The sequence below is a fragment of the Pichia kudriavzevii genome, chromosome 3 (genome assembly GCF_003054445.1).
Source record: "Pichia kudriavzevii chromosome 3, complete sequence".
NCBI lineage: Eukaryota > Fungi > Ascomycota > Pichiomycetes > Pichiales > Pichiaceae > Pichia > Pichia kudriavzevii.
The window spans coordinates 450,383-464,327 of NC_042508.1; the positions used below are offsets into that span (position 1 = coordinate 450,383).

The window sequence follows — 13,945 nt, forward strand, 5'->3', positions numbered from 1 at the left end:
TTTAAGCACTGAGTAATTCTAGCATACCAATTATACGTTCAGCATCTTGAGCTTTTCTGATCTCAACTTCAACTCTTTTCTGAAGACTTAAAACAATCTCTTCCAATACTGGTTTTCTAGAAATCAAATCGTCGTACATCTCCAAAATACATACAATATAATCGGTGATTATATTAACGTTTCTGGGATCATCCAGTGATTTCAAACACCAAGTCAATAAGGGTTCCAATGAAGTTTCATCCCTATTAGCTAATGCCACCCGAATTTTACCTTTTTTCTTCAACTCTTCAAGGCATGTAACTGTAGCTTCCCTTTCTATACCTTCTTCCAAGGCACTATTAAGTGCATCGGACCAACGAAACGCATTCAAATCCTTTTCAAAGGGCTTTAGTTTCTTATATTTAACCTTCTCATCAACAATATGATGTTCTCCCTCACCTTTGAATTCAGCACCACGAATCATCCTTGCAAATGCATGTGACTTGTCGTTTTTCTGTTTGTTATTAGTACTGTTTATATTCTCATTGGCATTTTTTCTCGTCCTGATAGTTAGTAGCCCGGAGTTTAAACCAACAACCAGGTGTTTGAAATCTGGAGAGACACCACAGCTCAAAACACCAGAACCAAATTTCCAGCCAAATTTGACATCCCAGTTTGGAGTACTTGTATCAAAAGCCTTGACATGGCCATCAACAGAACCGACCAGAATACCCCTTTCACCTGCGCTACTTAGGCAAGTGACGGTTTTATTAAAATTATGCAAGGTTTTTGATAGTTTACCAGCAACCATATCCCAATGTTTGACAACACCTTCTCCCGCTGATAGTATATTCGTTGAGTTTGTAGACAAAAGATCTTCGACAGGAGATTGTTGATTAAACTTAATAATTGGATCACTACCACCTACCCTGGTATCGAATATACGAAGATAATTATCATAACAACCTGTTGCAATTAAATTCGGAGAAGATGGAATAAAAACACCAGCTCTAATATAGTCATCATGGTTGTTAAAAGTTATGATTGGTTTTTGGGATTGGGAGATATCATATAGTCTAGCAACCCTGTCATCAGAACAGGTTAACATTTGGGTGTTTATGGTTGGGTGGAATTTAGTGATATGTGTGGGATGAGAAGAGGGTGTGATCGTTACAAGCAAAGTTCTCGGGTGATGTGCATCAAATATTTGAACTAATCCTGAAGCATCACCAGCTACTAACAACTTACCATCGTTTCTAAATTCCCCACAGTATACAGTGTCCTTGAATCTAGTAAAGTTTTTAACAACTTTTCTGGTTTTGGAAGAGAAAACTTGTATCCTAGTAGAAGAGGTGACTGCAAAATCGTGTGGACTATTTGGATCGAAATGAATATGTGTAATTGCGTTATGTTCTTTGACAAGTTGTGAACTTGTAAAGCCTTTCCAGAACTTTTGCTCTGGGGAAATTTGGGTCGGCACAGATGGATTCCTTGCCAGTACAACTCTTTCTCTATTTGCCGACATGTCTGGTTTCGAATGTTATGTCTATCAGGCAAACAAGCAAACGAATCTATGTGTTGATGAATAAAAGCTAATGTTCTTTTCAACAGGAACTTTTAAAATAAGAGAAATTAAAAAATAAAATTTGGAAAATAAAAATTTGGAAAATAAAAATTTTTCACTATAATCTTATTCCGCTTTGGGAATTTTAGGTCTCTTATTCTTTTCACCATCGCCATCATTAGAAGACCTCTTCTTTGAGTTGGCAGTTTTTGCTTTAGTTTTGAAGAAGTTAAGTATAAGGTTTCTCTGTGGCAACACATAACTCTTGTCATCAGACCTGCTGTCGCCGACATTTCTATCCACAGCATACCATTCGAGAGCTTCCCTGCTAGAATGGTTTTTCTTGTTCAATTCTAATGCAGTCTCTATGTCAACGGCCGGATCGATCCATTTTTGGAAACTTTCATCTTGCGGTTGCAAGACAATAGGCATTCTAGGATGCAACCACTTAAGGTAGTCAGGAGCATCGTCTGTTATAACCGTAAACGATCCGGTCTCCTCGGTGTCATTGTCCAATTTTCCATGGCTGAACAAACCGGCAAGAAACATTAATTCACCATCTTCTCTTTTGATATAGTATGGTTTCTTTATTTTATCATGTGTCCATTCGTAATATCCCAAAACGGGAACTGCACATCTGTTATTCACATTGCTTTTCCATGTTGAGAGGCTTGTCAAGTTTTCAACTCTGGCATTAAATGTACTCCCTACTTTCCTTCTTAAGTCCGATCTTGTTTTGACCCATTTGGGTATAAGTCCCCATCTCATATACTCTATGTAGCCGTTTATATCACCACTTTTGTCTGCAGTTTTGCTCGTAAGGATGAATACCGGAACAACAGCAGTTGGTCCGATATTATATTGATGAGCCGTTCTTTTTTCAGAATATACGACTTGGTCAACATGCAGATTCTGTCGACCAAAGTACTCAGGTAAGGTAGTAGGAGCAATAGGTAAGGCATAGCGGCCACACATGTTGGGATTTCTCGTTAGATAGATTGGATAGACCCTTGGAGCAAAAAAAAAAGGCCTATTTTATTCGACCTATTTCGATCAAGTTTAGTCCAAGGGGCAAATTGCGTTTCTCGCCAATCCAGTCACAAGTTGTTCTATTGTAACAAGTTGTTCTTTAACTGTTATAATGTTTAGTCTGGTATTAAATTACAAAGTATTTACAAGCTATGCTCTCCAGTACTACGTCGTTGAGTAGATTGTCTTTGAGGAGAAGTGGGGTGCTTTCTTTGTTTAGGAATCTCAGGCATTATAGTGATGCCACGCCGGAAGATGTCAAGAAACAAGCTTCACTGAACCAGTTTCAAAAACAGACTGAAAATGAAGCAAGCAAAGAAAGGGCTAACCCTCCTGTATTTTTCCAATCGGATAAACCACCTCCGGAGGTTTTCAAAGACAAGACTCTTGAACAACCAAAGAAAGAACCGGTTTTAGCTGGCTATGAAGATGTCAAGCAATCAAAGGCTATAACGGTGATAGTTTATACCTTAGCGCTTCTATCAGTTGCATTTATATTTAGTGACCTTATAGAAGCTGTGACTCCAGCAAACACCGACTATATCTCTGAGGAGGTCCTTGAAATTATCTCCAAGGCTATCGAAGCTGAATCGGATAAGAATATTGCTAAGGCAATTTCGTATTACATCCAAGCGTTAAAACAATTGGATGAGGAAGAAAGTGAACATATCACACCATGTTACACCTCTTGTTGTGTCAGAATTGCACAACTTTATGAACATGAAAAAAAGTTTGAAAAAGCCATTGCTATATACAAAGAAGTTGCAGATAGTTATTTGAACGCATTCACTCATAGAGACGATTTTAAGACTCTACAGGAAGACAAATCATTTGATTTTGCAATCTTAAGGTCCTTAACTGTTGCAATCAGATATGCTTATTTACTCAATGAAAAAAATAACAATGACGCAAGAGAGCTTTTGATGTTTAACATCATTGAAGCTCAGAAAAGAGTGATTGAAGCATATCCACCTTTTATGTCTGTCTTGAACGATATAAATAACAGGAATATTCTTGACATTATCACTTCAGAGTTAGAGCAAAGCATCTTACATCTTCCAAAAAGTGAACAAGAAGCAATCATCAAAAAGAATTCTGAAACTCCCATTGAATTGCCCTTGTTCACGACCGAGCAGACGCCTGAAAACAAAATATTAGGATTGAATGTTAAGGCCTGGCCTGTATTCACCAGAGTGTTGATAAATGCCAAAGATTTGTATGTGAATTTGAGTGTAGAAGCTAATGATCTGAGTTCTGCAATTTCCAATTTAACCAACAATTCAATCATTATTCAAAGATGTTTTGATCATCCTTCGAGGTTAGCATTAACCTTGACTAAACTTGGGGTTGCTTTGCAAATGACATACCAAACATTAAATAAGGATTTTCCAGTAGGTAAGGAGATCGAAATCGTTCAGGATAACAGTCCAGTCAAAGTAGATTTGAGTGATCCGCAATTGAAAGATTATGTTCTAAACACAACAAGAGCAGAATCGAGCAGGATCTTTACGAAAGTCCTTTCTTTATGTGAAAATATGAAGAAACAAGAAAAGCTTATAAAATCCAACCATCTTGGACAAGGTGTTGAGCAATGGGAGGCTATGTTCAAACCTGCTTTGGACAGATCTGAAATGGTTTCCTCTGCATCTCTAGGATTGCTCAATTTACAAAACGGCAATACGAGTGAAGCTCTGAAGCTGTTAAGAAGAGCGAAGGTATTAGCTACTAAATTACACGATGACGACTATATTACCGATATCAATGATTGGATCAGTAAGGTCGAAAACTAAGTAGATACATATGTATATGTATATGTATACATATGTTGTTGTATATAGTATTAAAATAATAGTATTTTCTGGTATAATTTGATAACGGGGTAAAAACGAAGAGATGTGTCGATATGGAAAACGAATTAGAAGAAAGGATGGAAAAAATACAACTAGGAATACAAAATCCCGATAGAACCGGGCATAAAAGGAAACTAAACTTGTTTCTCTTCAAAGGCAAAAAAAAATAAAATGGAACTTCCAGATCCAGTTAGTTCCAGTGATCTGTCAATGCACTGTCTTCGGGATCATAGCTGACTAATTCTGAAAAGTACAGCAACAATACAGCAAAAATGTTGACCCAATTCCAAAACTGCCATGAATGTATTGAACTGAAAAGATTTTGGGATACAGATGAATTGATACCTGACGAAACTATATTCCCCGTAGTGGTCCCAGTAGTGGTTATTGTAGCAGTTTTTGTGATTGCATGTGACGCTGAGGTAATAGTGGATGAGGAATGTAACAGTTCCATCACCTTATAATGAAACCATGAAAAAAAATGTGTTTCTTTATCAATTTCATAGTTGTATTGGATCATTAAATTTGTGTATACTGCAATAATAATACATGGAGAATATAGGTAGATGAGTCTACTTGAAGTCGAAGGTTGTGATGAAGTGTTGGGCACTTTATTCACCGGAGACAAAATGGGTATGATTTTTGTTGCCGCAAAGAAAACTCCGATTCGATAAGCTAACTGCATTAAAATGGAAAATGTCAAATTGTTTATTGAAATTTTGACAAAATCCCACAATGGTTCAAAAGATCTTGGAAAGTGTTCCAGAATGAGTTTTATCAGTAAGTTTCCGTTCTTTTTAACAATTTTTAGAAAATTTAGAATTTTCTCTGAAAAATATGGTAGTTTGGCGTTAATCTTTGTAGTTAATGGATGATTAGCTATATCTTCATGTTTCCAAACTCTGGAAAAGAAATCGACTACTTTCATCCACTTAAAATGACCAAAGAAATCAGTACCATTTATAGTAAAAGATTGTTTTGCTTGTTTATCAATTTTTTCAAACTCATTAAAAACAAACTTAAACAGAGAGTTTATGTTTGTTTCAGATAAATCTGGGAATAACTCATAACAGCATTTGACAATATACCCAACCATTAAAGAACTTTCCAATGTAGTTGCTCTGTTAAAATATATCGCATAAAATGTAATTAAAATTGTCAATGTGAATACACACCCAAGAAGTGATGCGCTTATCAAGCCCACATGTTCCAAATCAAGCAACGGTGAAACATATATTTTACCTGCGAAATAAATACTAGTGGATAAAATGCACGAGCTCAAAATGAGATTTATAATTGACCATGTATCTGACTTGTTCTTAATAAAATATTTAAAAAGTTGACCAATCGCTTGAATAGAGAGAAGAGAACAGAAACCTTCCAGAATGGTAAACAAAGGAGTTGAATTGATCAAAAAGAATTTCCAGAAGTTGATAACGTATATCCACCATACTTCATGGAATATAGATTGATTGTAATTTACAGTTGGGTCGTCATTGAAAACAGTTAAAAAAAAGGATAACAATGTAGGCAATAACAAATGCTGTAAGTAATATAAGAAACTCGATATGAAACGGTGATACTTTAAAACCCTCAATGTAGCAAGACAAAAATATAAAATCAAAATGGTCAAAGAATAACTCAATCCACAATTGACCCCGCCAACCTCAAAACTGAGAGGGATAGTAAGGACAATATATATAAGATAAATTGTGGAAAATAGTACCCTTAATAGTTGAATTAAAGTTTCATTGACCTTCACTTTGCGTGTATGATTTGTGGAAGATGTAGACCTGATGCTTCCCGCGGAAGGTGTACGTTCGACTGTAGCCACAGCAGGTTGAATCTCTGATGAAGGCGACGATCGATTGCTCATATATTCAAATTCTTCTACTTGTCTTGAACTATGGTTGTGTATACAGCAAAAAAAAAGTAATTGATAGGTATATAGCTCAAGTAAGCCTGTACTTACTAAGTGTTATGGTGGCATCCGTTTTTTTTTTTTTTCTTCAGGGTATTTTTCTTCCCATAGTCTTAATGCACATTTAAAAAAATTTTAACTGAATATTTTTTTTATTTGTAAACTTCTTAAAAAGGTTCCATATTCAAAAGGCATTTAATACCTTTGAGAACACTTTCAGCCAAGAGGTTAAGATACAAGTATAATAGAATGAGTGGTGAGAATGCTGTAGGGGTAAAAAGACAAAAGACAAAATTCGGGAGGTCGCAATTGAGAAATGTTACCAGGACAACTCGGAGACCTAATCAAGAAGATCCCCATGTAAGTAGTGGAAATAGTGATAACGACGAAGATATGGAGAACTACGATAACGAAAGTGAAGATGATGATGAAGTTAAACGTAAGGTAACGATTGCGACGAAGAGAAATAACAGGAACGAGAATGCTTTTGCTTATTCTGCATTAGTTACGTTGCTAAAGTCTGAACATGAGGAAGGAAATGATGATGATGACGATGGTGACGATGATGGTGCTGATGCTGAAGAAAAAAGGAAGGCCACTGGAATTATTGAGGCGGATGATGATGCTGATGATAATGATGACAAAGAAAACAAGGGAGATTTTGAAGAAGATTTATTAGATGATGAGGAGAAGGCCCAGGATGATATCGATGTTTTAAATAAATACGATTCTTTCAACCTGCATTTTAACCAAGAAGAAGAGATAGCTAAAGTGATTGATAAGTATGAATCGCTTTCAAGCGGTAAAAAGTCTGTGAAGTTGATTGGGAAGGAAGAAATCGCTAATAGTGAGGAGAAGTATTTCAAATATAGATATGGATATCCTTCAGTAAATCCAGAACTTGTTGCAAGCTCCAAATCTGGAACCACGTTGTCAAAAAAGTTGAAATATCATAATGTCAAAAAAAGAGTTGTTGAACATTTTGAGAAAATGGATGTTGAATCATTGGATACATCATTGATTGAATCTATGATAACTTATGAAACTATAAATTTTCAATATTTAAACAATGAACGTATTAAAGAGAAATATCAAGACTATTATCTACTACATGTCATGAATCATCTTACCAAGACCAGAGATCGTGTTTTAAATAACAACGAAAAGAAAGCACTCTACGAGAAAAAAATGAGAGAAGGTGCAGATGTTGGAGAAGAGCCTGAATTCAGAGACCAAGGGTATACTAGACCTAAAATCTTGATTTTATTACCATCTCGAAACTTTGCATACACTTTAGTCACTAAACTAATAAATACTTTGCAAATGGAAAGTGTCGAAAATAAAAGAAAATTCAAAACACAATTTTATGATGATTCTAAAGTTAGTGATCGAGTTTTCCATTCAAAACCAAAAGATTTTGAAGAGCATTTTGATGGTAACACCAATGATATGTTTGTTCTTGGAATTAAATATACACGTAAAACATTAAAATTATATTCGCCATTAGAACAATCCGATATCATAATTGCATCTCCTATAGGGTTATTAAGACTATTTGACAAAATCAACACAAAAGCACCAAAGAAAAAGTTGGATAAAGTCAACAAGGAAAATGATATTGGTTTGAAGAATAATTTCCTAAGTTCCATTGAAATTTGCATTCTAGATAAGGCTGAAGGTATGATGATGCAAAATTGGGGGAATGTGACTGATCTTCTAAATAAGCATCTAAATGCTACTCCTAAGGATTTCATGAACGTTGATTTTTCAAGAATCAGAATGTGGGCTATCAATGGACAGAGTGAGTACTTGACCCAAATTATGACGTTTAGTAAATATAGTACACCTGAAATGATATCTTTAGTTAAAAGAAGCAAGAATCTAATGAGTGGGTCGACGTCATTTGTTCCAATTGAGGAAAGGTCGGTCATTGATTCATTGAATTATAAAATGTACCAGATGGGATTAATTAATAAATATGAAAGATTGAAGCAAGTGTTTATGAGATTTGAAATCGATTTAAAGAACTTAATTGATGAGCCAAATAAAAGATTTGAATTTTTCAAAAATGTTATACTTCCACAAATTCAAAATAAGAGCAGTTATAAATATGGTACATTAATTTACATACCAAATTACTTTGATTATTTGCGTATCAAGAAATTTTTGAATGACGAAACAAGTGTATCGTTTGTTGCAATTGATGAATATTTAAGCACAAGTAAACTAACCAGAAATAGAGCATTATTCCATAATAAATCGCCACACGCCCGGATAATGTTGTACACGGAAAGGTTGCATTTCTATAAGCGTTTTGATATCAAAGGTGTGAGAAACGTAGTATTCTATCAGCTACCAACAGACCCTGATTTCTACCAACAAGTTCTTGAATTTATTGGTAACGAAAAACTTAGAGTGAATGCAGCAAAGGCAAAGCTACCACCAAAGAGTAGTATCGAAAATCAAAATGATAATGATGATGAGGATGATGATGATGATGATGAGGATGATTCTGATGAAGACGTTGATTTGAACATGTGCATGGTGAGGACAATTTACAGTAAGCTGGATGCTATGCGATTCAGTGCGATTGTAGGATCTAGCAATGCTAGTAAACTCTCCAATGGAGAATCAGAAATAACAGAATTTAGTTGAAAAATTGCTGCACATATATAATTATATTAGAGTTATATAGAAAAGTTTTCAGTTTGGTTCTGTAGCCATTGGTGTTGCCTTCTCTTCTTTCATCTTCGTTTCTTTGTTTTTTGTGGTTTTTTTTTAGAAATGAAACATTCTAACTGATAAGTTGGTTAACAGCAATTACAAAACAAGAGATGCAAACGTATGGAGACATCCTTTCGCCGATACGGGCACATTTCCAAAACACACCCATGATTCCGGTTTTGTTTCTATCCAGAACAGTGGGCCAGATAGAATGGACGTACGTGGATGTACAGATTAACAAAACAATTACTTGTAATAGAGAGGCAAAGTTGAACAAGGCAGACTTTATATGGAGGATATTATGGAGAAGTTAGTACATAGTCCTATCTCAGGTGGAGGAGTCGATGTGAACTGAAAACGTACCATTGAAGCTTGCTGTGTTGGCGTATTTAAGCGAAATGGAAGAAAGAGAAGGTAGTTCTTTACCCAACCAGTTCCTATGGAACGAAATATAGGAAAGTATCAACACACATGAATTTGTCAGAAAACGCGGTGAGTTATTTGAGAATACATTGAGAGTTTGTCATTTAAATTCCAACTACATACTGCTGGGCCTGCTGTAGGAGAGAGAAAGTTGCTGATGAGGACAACGACCGCCAATGAACGATGGACTGTTTGAGCTAGACATGGAAATGAACACCAGTCTAGGTGAGGAGGAGAAAGAGCCTATTCTTGAGACAGAAGAAGATATCTATGACCGATACGTCCCCACAGATGAGAGAATTGTAAAGGAATACATGAATCGATTGGAGACAAGTGAGGAAAAGGAGCAACATATTGAGGTTGTTGGAGACAATATTAGATTTTTGAATACTATCGAAGGGATATATACCCCACCAGAGAACTTTGCGAGAGTATGTGAGGGGGTGTATCGGTCATCCTTCCCACGTATTGAGAACTTTCCCTACTTAAAGACACTAAATTTGAAGTCCATAGTATGTCTAATACCTGAAGAGTATCCTGTGGAAAACACCAGATTTAATGAAATAAATGGTATCAAGATGTACCAGATTGGACTGAGTGGGAATAAGGAGCCGTTTGTCAAGATAAAGCCAGAATTAGTGACAGAGGCCATCAAGATATTAATCGATCCAAGCAACCAGCCAGTTTTGATCCACTGTAACAGGGGTAAACATAGAACCGGATGTATTGTTGGGTGTGTACGAAAGTTGCAGAAATGGTCGTACTCGATGATTTTCGACGAATATAGACGGTTTGCGTATCCAAAGGAGAGGCCGTTGGACCAGCAGTTTATCGAAATGTACAATGACAATGAGATACAGGAGTATATTAAAGAGAAGGGGCTCAGTATAGAGTGGTAGGAGCTATATCCTTTTTGAATCTATATAACGTTTAAGAATTTCCCACCGTAGAAAACCGAATTGACCAAGGCCAAAGATGTCAACGCCTTTGGGTAAAGTTTGAGGTTCCACATTGATTTCTTGACGTTTGCCATAAAGTAGAGCAACGACCAGACTCCAACAACGGCGGAGCCGTTGGTTGGGTCATTGTCGTAGATCATGAACCCGCCTAGGGCTGAGAAGGCTGTGAAGAGTGCAACCTGCGGGGTCGACGGATAAGGGCTGACGACTTTAGGAGCCGACTTGTACAAGCCCGATGAGGATTGGACTGTTTGAGGAGCCTCTAGAACAGGTCGGAAGGCTGGCGATGCAGCTAGGACGGTAGCAAAAGCCCATGCAGGTGCTGGTGATAACCCCCATTGGTGAACAAAGGAGGGAGCCTTGGACGTGTCAATTGGTAGTTCGGACATGTTGGTTAGAGAATGGAAAGAAACACAAAATTAGTTGCAATAATCTACCACCGACAAGAGGAACAACAAGTAGAAGCCTCTCTCCTTAGGGACAGGCTACCAGAAGTTGAAGAAATTGAAACGATTTTTTTTTCTCAGTATTTTTTTCCTATACACTAATATACAAATTTAAATAATAACCAAAAATATCAAGTAATTTAGGATCTTTCACCTCTTAATCTTCTTGCTAATTGGATATCCTTCTTTTGGATGGTGACTCTCTTGGCGTGAATAGCACACAAGTTGGTGTCTTCGAAAAGGGAAACTAGGTAAGCTTCGACGGATTCTTGTAAAGCACCAATAGCAGAAGATTGGAATCTCAAGTCAGTCTTGAAATCTTGGGCAATTTCTCTAACCAATCTTTGGAAAGGCAACTTTCTGATTAACAATTCAGTCGACTTTTGGAATCTTCTAATTTCTCTTAAAGCAACAGTACCTGGCTTGTATCTGTGAGGCTTCTTGACACCACCAGATGTTGGTGCAGACTTTCTTGCAGCCTTGGAAGCTAATTGCTTTCTTGGTGCCTTACCACCGGTGGATTTTCTTGCAGTTTGCTTGGTTCTAGCCATCTTTTCTAGTTTGGATGTGGATGTTGATAATGAGTAAAGAGAAAAAGAAATATAAATGAAAAACTCACAAGGTAAGTCAAGTAAATTTCGATAAGGATCAAGCTGGGGTTGCTGTCTGCTTTTATAAAGATAGCCACAGTCAGCGAATTTTGGAAAGGTGGGAGAAAAATACAATCTTGTGCTAGAGAAGGGAAAATTCCCATCTTCTCCTTTGGTGGGTTCGCGGTATAAAAACTTCCCCCATATATTATGCGGTATGAGACCTGCACTATGAATATGGCGCTGGCTGTGTCCCGGTCTGGTGGCTGCACTTTGGTTTATGTAGTTTGTGTCCCGGTCCGATGGCTGCGCTTCCTTGGGGGTAGCTTCGAGTACGACATTTCCTTTATTGATTTGCTTTTAAACGGCCGCGTTTACGAAATCAGGTGGGAATTGTCTATATAAGGGCGATAATGTCCTGGTTTTCAGAGGGGGACTATTTTGTTGGTTTTTAAGTAAATTTATATACTAATATATTGTATTTATTTTCTTCTCTTTACAACAAGTTAATTAAACAAATTAATAACAAACAAAAATGTCTGGTAGAGGAAAAGGTGGTAAAGGTTTAGGTAAAGGTGGTGCTAAGAGACACAGAAAGATCCTTAGAGATAACATCCAAGGTATTACCAAGCCAGCAATCAGAAGATTAGCTAGAAGAGGTGGTGTGAAGAGAATTTCAGCTTTGATTTACGAAGAAGTCAGAGCCGTTCTTAAGACCTTCCTTGAAAACGTTATTAGAGACGCAGTCACTTATACCGAACACGCAAAGAGAAAGACCGTTACTTCTCTAGATGTTGTCTATGCATTGAAGAGACAAGGTAGAACCCTTTACGGTTTTGGTGGTTAGGTTTGTATCCCTCTTACAAAGCTTTATATTATTTAAATTTGTATATTAGAAATATTGGAAACTACGAAGAAGAAACTGCAACGAAATCTGCAACTGCAACGACCGTGTAGACAAGGGTTGGATAACGTACAGTGACAACATTTAAAATGGTGGTATGACTACAGGCGTGTACGTAAGTCCTTCTTGTACAGTTGTCTTACAATGCCGAATGTGCGAGAAGGAGGGTGCCGCCGTGGGATTGAATAATAAATAAAAGTGATTAATAATATGATGATTTATACAAGATTAAGCACCTAATTCCTTAGTTAATCTCTTGGCAACGCTTTCGATGAATTCACCAGTGGTGACATATGCAGATCTGTCAATTTCGCCTCTAGCCAATGCCAAGTCTTTGGTCATGATGCCGTCAACCCTGACGGTATCGATAGTAGCCTTCTCCAAGACTTGGGCAAACTTGACAACATCTGGGGTGCTGTCCAATTCACCTCTCTTGATTAAACCCCTAGACCATGCAAAGATGGAAGCAATGGAGTTGGTGGAAGTCTCTTTACCTTGTTGGTGTTGTCTGTAGTGTCTGGTGACAGTACCATGTGCAGCTTCAGATTCAAAGGTCTTACCATCTGCAGATACCAAGACAGAAGTCATCAAACCAAGGGAACCAAAACCTTGGGCAACAATGTCGGATTCGACATCACCATCGTAATTCTTCATTGCAATGATATAACCACCCTTGGACTTGATCATTTGGGCAACCATGTCGTCGATTAATCTGTGTTCATACCAGATACCCAATTCTTCAAACTTGTCCTTATATTCGGATTGGTACATGTTTTCAAAGGTATCCTTGAACAAACCATCATATTGCTTCAAAATGGTGTTTTTGGTTGACATGTATAGAGGTAATTTTCTAGAAATTGCCAATTCAAATGAAGCTCTAGCGAAACCAGTAATGGATTCCTCAGTGTTGTACATTGCCAATGCTGCACCTTTACCCTTGTATTCATAGACTGGAACTTCAATGACATCGGAACCGTCCTTTGGGGTGAAAACCAGCTTCAAGTCACCTCCACACTCTGGAGTGACAATGTTTTGACACTTGTATTGATCACCAAAGGCGTGTCTACCAATGACAATAGGCTTTTCCCAATGTTGGATGATTCTTGGAATGTTTTCAATAATAATTGGTTCTCTGAAAACAGTACCACCTAGAATGTTTCTAATGGTACCATTTGGAGATAACCACATCTTCTTCAAACCAAACTCCTCCACTCTTGCCTCGTCTGGAGTAATAGTTGCACACTTCACTGCAACACCGTACTTTTTGGTTGCATTGGCAGAATCAACAGTGACTTGATCATTGGTCTTGTCTCTATATTCAATACCCAAATCGTAATAGTCCAAATCAATGTCCAAGAAAGGCAGAATCAATTGATCCTTGATCATCTTCCAGATGATTCTGGTCATTTCATCACCGTCCATTTCAACGACTGGAGTCTTAACTTTAATTTTTTCAAATGCCATGGTTACTGTAATTACTAAGCTCTATAGGTACCACTAAGGATTGAAGAAAGGAAAACAAACAAAAGATCGCAGATAAGAGAGAGAAAAGTAAA

The 13,945-nt window shown here is 37.1% G+C and overlaps 11 protein-coding genes across 11 annotated transcripts; 4 read left to right on the plus strand and 7 right to left on the minus strand.

The window, feature by feature from the left end:
• Position 1: 1 nt before the first annotated feature.
• On the minus strand, positions 2-1,504 carry C5L36_0C02120 (uncharacterized protein; the record flags this gene model as incomplete). Its single annotated transcript, XM_029465884.1, has 1 exon — positions 2-1,504. The coding sequence occupies one exon, from the start codon at positions 1,502-1,504 to the stop codon at positions 2-4; it is 1,503 nt and encodes a 500-aa protein (XP_029321744.1).
• A 165-nt stretch (positions 1,505-1,669) lies between these two features.
• C5L36_0C02130 (uncharacterized protein) lies at positions 1,670-2,518 on the minus strand (the record flags this gene model as incomplete). The annotated part of the gene is made up of 1 exon (XM_029465885.1): positions 1,670-2,518. One exon carries the CDS (start codon positions 2,516-2,518, stop codon positions 1,670-1,672), a length of 849 nt encoding a protein of 282 aa, XP_029321745.1.
• A 206-nt stretch (positions 2,519-2,724) lies between these two features.
• Positions 2,725-4,362, plus strand: C5L36_0C02140 (uncharacterized protein; the record flags this gene model as incomplete). Its single annotated transcript, XM_029465886.1, has 1 exon — positions 2,725-4,362. One exon carries the CDS (start codon positions 2,725-2,727, stop codon positions 4,360-4,362), a length of 1,638 nt encoding a protein of 545 aa, XP_029321746.1.
• Positions 4,363-4,612: 250 nt separating this feature from the next.
• C5L36_0C02150 (uncharacterized protein) lies at positions 4,613-6,298 on the minus strand (the record flags this gene model as incomplete). Its single annotated transcript, XM_029465887.1, has 1 exon — positions 4,613-6,298. One exon carries the CDS (start codon positions 6,296-6,298, stop codon positions 4,613-4,615), a length of 1,686 nt encoding a protein of 561 aa, XP_029321747.1.
• Positions 6,299-6,592: 294 nt separating this feature from the next.
• On the plus strand, positions 6,593-8,998 carry C5L36_0C02160 (uncharacterized protein; the record flags this gene model as incomplete). Its single annotated transcript, XM_029465888.1, has 1 exon — positions 6,593-8,998. One exon carries the CDS (start codon positions 6,593-6,595, stop codon positions 8,996-8,998), a length of 2,406 nt encoding a protein of 801 aa, XP_029321748.1.
• A 139-nt stretch (positions 8,999-9,137) lies between these two features.
• C5L36_0C02170 (uncharacterized protein) lies at positions 9,138-9,433 on the minus strand (the record flags this gene model as incomplete). Its single annotated transcript, XM_029465889.1, has 2 exons — positions 9,138-9,350; positions 9,431-9,433. The coding sequence occupies 2 exons, from the start codon at positions 9,431-9,433 to the stop codon at positions 9,138-9,140; spliced, it is 216 nt and encodes a 71-aa protein (XP_029321749.1).
• Positions 9,434-9,666: 233 nt separating this feature from the next.
• C5L36_0C02180 (uncharacterized protein) lies at positions 9,667-10,389 on the plus strand (the record flags this gene model as incomplete). The annotated part of the gene is made up of 1 exon (XM_029465890.1): positions 9,667-10,389. The coding sequence occupies one exon, from the start codon at positions 9,667-9,669 to the stop codon at positions 10,387-10,389; it is 723 nt and encodes a 240-aa protein (XP_029321750.1).
• A 20-nt stretch (positions 10,390-10,409) lies between these two features.
• Positions 10,410-10,838, minus strand: C5L36_0C02190 (uncharacterized protein; the record flags this gene model as incomplete). Its single annotated transcript, XM_029465891.1, has 1 exon — positions 10,410-10,838. One exon carries the CDS (start codon positions 10,836-10,838, stop codon positions 10,410-10,412), a length of 429 nt encoding a protein of 142 aa, XP_029321751.1.
• A 197-nt stretch (positions 10,839-11,035) lies between these two features.
• On the minus strand, positions 11,036-11,446 carry C5L36_0C02200 (uncharacterized protein; the record flags this gene model as incomplete). The annotated part of the gene is made up of 1 exon (XM_029465892.1): positions 11,036-11,446. The coding sequence occupies one exon, from the start codon at positions 11,444-11,446 to the stop codon at positions 11,036-11,038; it is 411 nt and encodes a 136-aa protein (XP_029321752.1).
• Positions 11,447-12,020: 574 nt separating this feature from the next.
• C5L36_0C02210 (uncharacterized protein) lies at positions 12,021-12,332 on the plus strand (the record flags this gene model as incomplete). The annotated part of the gene is made up of 1 exon (XM_029465893.1): positions 12,021-12,332. One exon carries the CDS (start codon positions 12,021-12,023, stop codon positions 12,330-12,332), a length of 312 nt encoding a protein of 103 aa, XP_029321753.1.
• Positions 12,333-12,617: 285 nt separating this feature from the next.
• On the minus strand, positions 12,618-13,853 carry C5L36_0C02220 (uncharacterized protein; the record flags this gene model as incomplete). The annotated part of the gene is made up of 1 exon (XM_029465894.1): positions 12,618-13,853. The coding sequence occupies one exon, from the start codon at positions 13,851-13,853 to the stop codon at positions 12,618-12,620; it is 1,236 nt and encodes a 411-aa protein (XP_029321754.1).
• Positions 13,854-13,945: the final 92 nt, after the last annotated feature.